The sequence below is a fragment of the Tupaia chinensis genome, unplaced genomic scaffold (assembly GCF_000334495.1).
Source record: "Tupaia chinensis unplaced genomic scaffold, TupChi_1.0 Scaffold138390_1, whole genome shotgun sequence".
Lineage (NCBI taxonomy): Eukaryota > Metazoa > Chordata > Mammalia > Scandentia > Tupaiidae > Tupaia > Tupaia belangeri.
The window spans coordinates 1,900,673-1,905,218 of record NW_006198287.1 but is presented as its reverse complement, the minus strand read 5'-3'; the positions used below and the strand labels follow the sequence as shown (position 1 = coordinate 1,905,218).

Below are 4,546 nucleotides of genomic sequence, written 5' to 3'. Positions count from 1 at the left end.
AAAAAACCCCCCCCCCCCCCCCCCAAAAAAAAGGCTATAACTAGTGATGGCTCTTTAGAAAATAGTGTTTGGAATTGGTTTCAACTACTGGGTCATAGTTGCTTTAGAATAATCAGTGGTGGGATCAGCAAGTGGTATGGAGGTTAAGGCAGCTGGATCCCACATGGCTGATTCCATGGTTCGAATCCCAGACCTAGCAGCTTGAAAAAAATCAAACAGTGGTTTAAGCCCTGGACCTAGCAACTTGAAAATCATGCCGGGGGCATGTGCATGCACTTAAAATCCTGAGGATGGAGGAGGGATTTTAGCATGTGCCCTATAAGGGGACGGGGGAACCAGTGGCATCCCGAGGTTCCCGTCTCCCACTGAATCAATCTCAGGAGGGCAATCAAAGAGGCCTCTTTACTAGGTGTATCAACTTGGATACTCCCAACTTCCTACAGATACATATTCTTACAGAAAAATAAGCTAGAAGATTTCTGAATCAATGTTAAAATCTCTCGAATATGGTAAATATGAGAATATGCCAATCATTTTTTATGTTGTGGTGGGATTGTAAAGAATGCTTTTAAACTTGAAGAACATCTTTGAAAGTCTTTAAAATGTAATCTTTGCTCTCTAGTCACGAGAGTCCTGGGGCCTTTGCAGTATTGCAGTATTATTTAAATTTAAGTTGAATTGAATTAAATACAAATGTCACAAACTTCCACCTTCCCAGGAATGGTCCTTTCATCTTAATTAAGGAAATATATAGAAACTACTCTGACTCAAGTCTTCACTCATGGTATGTGTGTCAGGACGTCTAGGCAAACAGCAGGGTGAAAAGTTCTACCACCAGACTGACATTTTAAACCTGCTGAAAGCTAACTCCACTCCCCACCAAGCAGTTCAACACGAGCTGCCAAAGTTTAGTCCCATCAGTTCAACTCCAGATAACATCATTTCCTTACAATCTATAACCTCGGGGGCTTGATGGCTCCCTGTTGGTGATCCAGGACTTAGGATTTCTTCCTTTGGATTCTTTCAGTTGGCCTGGGCGATCCTGGTGTCAGAACCGTGGAAGTTCAACATGGTAGTCACCAGCTCTGGAAGATCAAAATCATGTTTCCACCCCCAGTCCTTCCGAGCATTGCTGTCATCAAAGTTCATCGGCCAGCTGTCCGCTAGGAAAAGAGATGCCAGAGGACTCACATTATTCAGCACAAAGGTCTAAACGCTTCATATAAAGGTCTATCATACAAGGCACAGAAAGGAAGTTCCTGGGCCAGTGGTGGCGTGTGGTTGGGGTGGTTAGATCTCACATGGCTGACTGTGGGGTTTGAGTTCCAGACCTGGAGGCTTGAGAAACACGTCAGGTGCATGTGTGTGTCTGTTCAAAATCTCAAAGGAGGGAGAGATGGAGGAGAGATTGCAGTGTGATCATCCCTCACAGACGGGTGGTGCTCTCACTTCCCCTCTCTTTCCAGTGAGCACAGGCATACTCTAACAACTCTAAAAATAAAAATAATAATAAAGGGGCCAGCAGGTGGCATAGTGATTAAGGCGCTGGACTCCTTCCTATGTGGCCACCTGCAGTCAAGTTCCAGACCTGGCAGCTTGAGACTCATACCAGGCACGTGCCCAAAATCCCAGGAGAATCAAAGAGAAGGGATTGCGATGTGGCCATTCCCCAGGGGTTGATTTTTCACTTTCTGTCCGTCTTGCTGGCATGCACACACACACCCTATAGCTAAAATCTCTAAAAATAAATAAATAAATAAATTAAATAACAATAAGCAGAACTGCTATTACACACATACAGTCGCCTTCTCCAGTCAGGGAACTATATGCACATCTACTACCAGGCGCCATGAATTTGCACACATTTTAAAAATTTCATGCAACATTATAAGGTGGGAAATTTTATACTCAGAAGGGGGCTTCAGGCCACAAAGTGTCAATTACAGTATTTGAACACCCAGGGCTGTTTTCATACTATCTCAACTGCTTAGTTTATCCTTGCCTGATGTTAAACTATAAAAATGGTGACATGTTAGGGAACAGATAGTTGCACAGCAGTAAAGCATGACATTCTGCAAAGCTGCCCCACATGGGAAGGTCCCAGATTTGTGTCCAGAGACCTGAGTGACCAGGCACACATGTGCCCATGATCCAGGGCTGTCTGAGGTTGAGGGTGAATCACAACATCAAGATCCTGTCTCTGTCTCTCTCAACATTGGGAGAGATAAATAAATAATATTTTTTAAAAAATGGTGGGTCAGCTGGTGGCATGGTGGTTAAGGTGTTTGATTCCCACATGGCTGACTATGGTTTGAGTCCCAGATCCGGCAACTTGTTTCCTTAGTTTCTCTTTCTCTCTGGTATATGTGCCTGAGAACAAATTAAAAACAGACATCAGCAGATGGCATAATGGTTACATCGCTGGACTCTCAGGTACTTGACCGCAGTTCGAGTCCTGGACCCAGTGGCTTAAAATTCACACCAGGTGTGTGTGTGTGCGTGCATGCCCAAAATCCTGAGAGGAGAATGGAGAAGGGATTATGGCATGCACATCCTGCACATGGGGTGATTTCTTGCTTTCTGTCTCTCTGGCAAGCACACATGCCCTATAGCAAAATCTCTCTAAACAAACATACAAACAAACCCCCCAAATAATGGTAATACTAATAGTAAATAAATTATTTTAAAAATGGTGAAAGCTGATAAGCTTTACCTGGATGGAACCACTGAGCCATGTTAGAGACCACATGTCACCATTGGAGCATCTGCAGGCTCTGGCTCAGCAGCAGCTCCTCTGCTTGTGTCTAGACCCTCGGGAAGGGTGTACTTTGCCTATCCTTCCAAGGATCATGCCTTTGGGGGGTGATCCTTCTCATGGCCCTGGGAAGGTTTGCCACGAAGTACCAACCTATGGCCTGTCGAACAGCATCCACATTGTAGGTGATCTGGAATTCCGGCATGTGCTTGAGAAGCTCCTGGGCCAGCTCCTGGGGCGTGAAGCTCATGGCGTTTACATTGTAGGTCCGCATGGAGAGGGCCTCGGCTGGGGCCTCCATGACCTCCAGGGTGGCCCTGAGGCAGTCGTCAATGTACATCATGGGGAGCCTCGTGCCAGCCCCCAGGTTGCACTCAAATTTGCCAGTCTTTGTAGCATCATGGAAAATCTGGACTGCATAGTCTGAAAGAGAATCACTTTTTGGGTGTCCTTATAACATGATGAAGAAACAAATAAAATAAAGGGGAAAACATGACCAAGATTCCTAGAGCAAGGAAGCAGTTCTCAAACGTTTTAGTCTCAGAATCTCTCTTTTTAAAAAGAATTAATTTTATTTATTATTATTGTTATTATTATTGTTATTGTAATTAGACCAGAGAGAGAGAGCAGGAAAGTGAGAAAGCAAGCCACCAGGTCCAGGACTCGAACCACAGCTGACCATGGGGGGTCTAGCACCTTAACCACCACACCACCTGCTGGCCCCTCAGAATCTCTTTCAATGCTCAAAAATTGAGGACTCCCAAATGGATTTGATAATTTAGGTTGTATATTTATTATGTTAGTGCTAACTAAAAGAAACGTTTTAATTTTAATTTTTTTAAAGATTTTTTTTTGCCATAGGGCATATGCACTCACTGGAGAGTGAGACAGAGACAGAGAGAGGAAAAGTGAGAAATCACCCTCCAAGGGGAATGGCCACACCACAGGCCCCTCTCCTCCACCCTGCTCTTGGGATTTTGGGCACACACACATAACACATGCTCGGCACGATTTTCAACTGCTGGGTCCAGAACTCAAACCACAGTCAGCTATGTGTAAATCCAGCACCTTAACCATTAATGCTACCTGCTGGTCCTGAAAAGAAATTTTTAATATATTACTACATTTTAGAAAGGCATTAAAAACCTATCACATAGTAATATGTATAAAACTTTACATTTTTATGTAAGAATCAAGCTTACTTTACATTTTATAAATCTCTTTAGCGTCTGGCTTAAAAGGAAACAGCTGGAGCCACACAGCTGCCCCTGCGTTCAGTTGGCTCTGTGCGCTGCCCAGCCTCCAGAAAACTCCGCAAGGCACTTGTCAAAAAGGGAGGATGGAAAAAGCCAATGGCATCTCATCAAAAAATAGTTTTGACCTTCTGGATCCCTTGAAAGAGTCTCAAGGATGCCCAGGAATTCCCAGAACATAACTAGAGAAGCACCATATTAGGGTAGAAGCTTTCAAAAAGTACTCCCAGCCAAAGTCTCTTTAAAAACCTCTCAGATTGGGGCCAGCAGGTGACATAGTGGTTAAGGGGCTGGATTCACGCATGGACAACTGGGGTTAGGGTCTTAGACCCAGCAGCTTGAAACTTAGCCTGGGTACCTGTGCATGTGTGCTACAAATCCCAGGAGAATGGAGACGAGACTGGGGCATGGCCATCGCCCCTGGGGGGTGATTTCTCACTCTCTCTGTCTCTGTTTCTCTGGCAAGTGCACATGCCCTATAGCAAAAGATCTCTTAAAAAAAAAAAAAAAAAAAAAAAAAAAAAGAAAAGAACATACG

General features: G+C 44.2%; 1 protein-coding gene across 1 annotated transcript in view; it reads right to left on the bottom strand.

Moving 5' to 3' along the window:
• Positions 1 to 259: 259 nt before the first annotated feature.
• LOC102479249 (L-threonine 3-dehydrogenase, mitochondrial) overlaps positions 260 to 4,546 on the bottom strand; it is a 13,050-nt gene continuing 8,763 nt past the window's right edge. Inside the window, exons 7-8 of the mRNA XM_006161223.1 lie at positions 2,909 to 3,178; positions 260 to 1,163 (exon numbers count right to left, since the gene is read on the bottom strand). Coding sequence (XP_006161285.1) covers positions 1,024 to 1,163; positions 2,909 to 3,178 — 410 coding nt within the window. The 3' untranslated portion in view covers positions 260 to 1,023. The remainder of the gene's footprint in view (positions 1,164 to 2,908; positions 3,179 to 4,546) is intronic.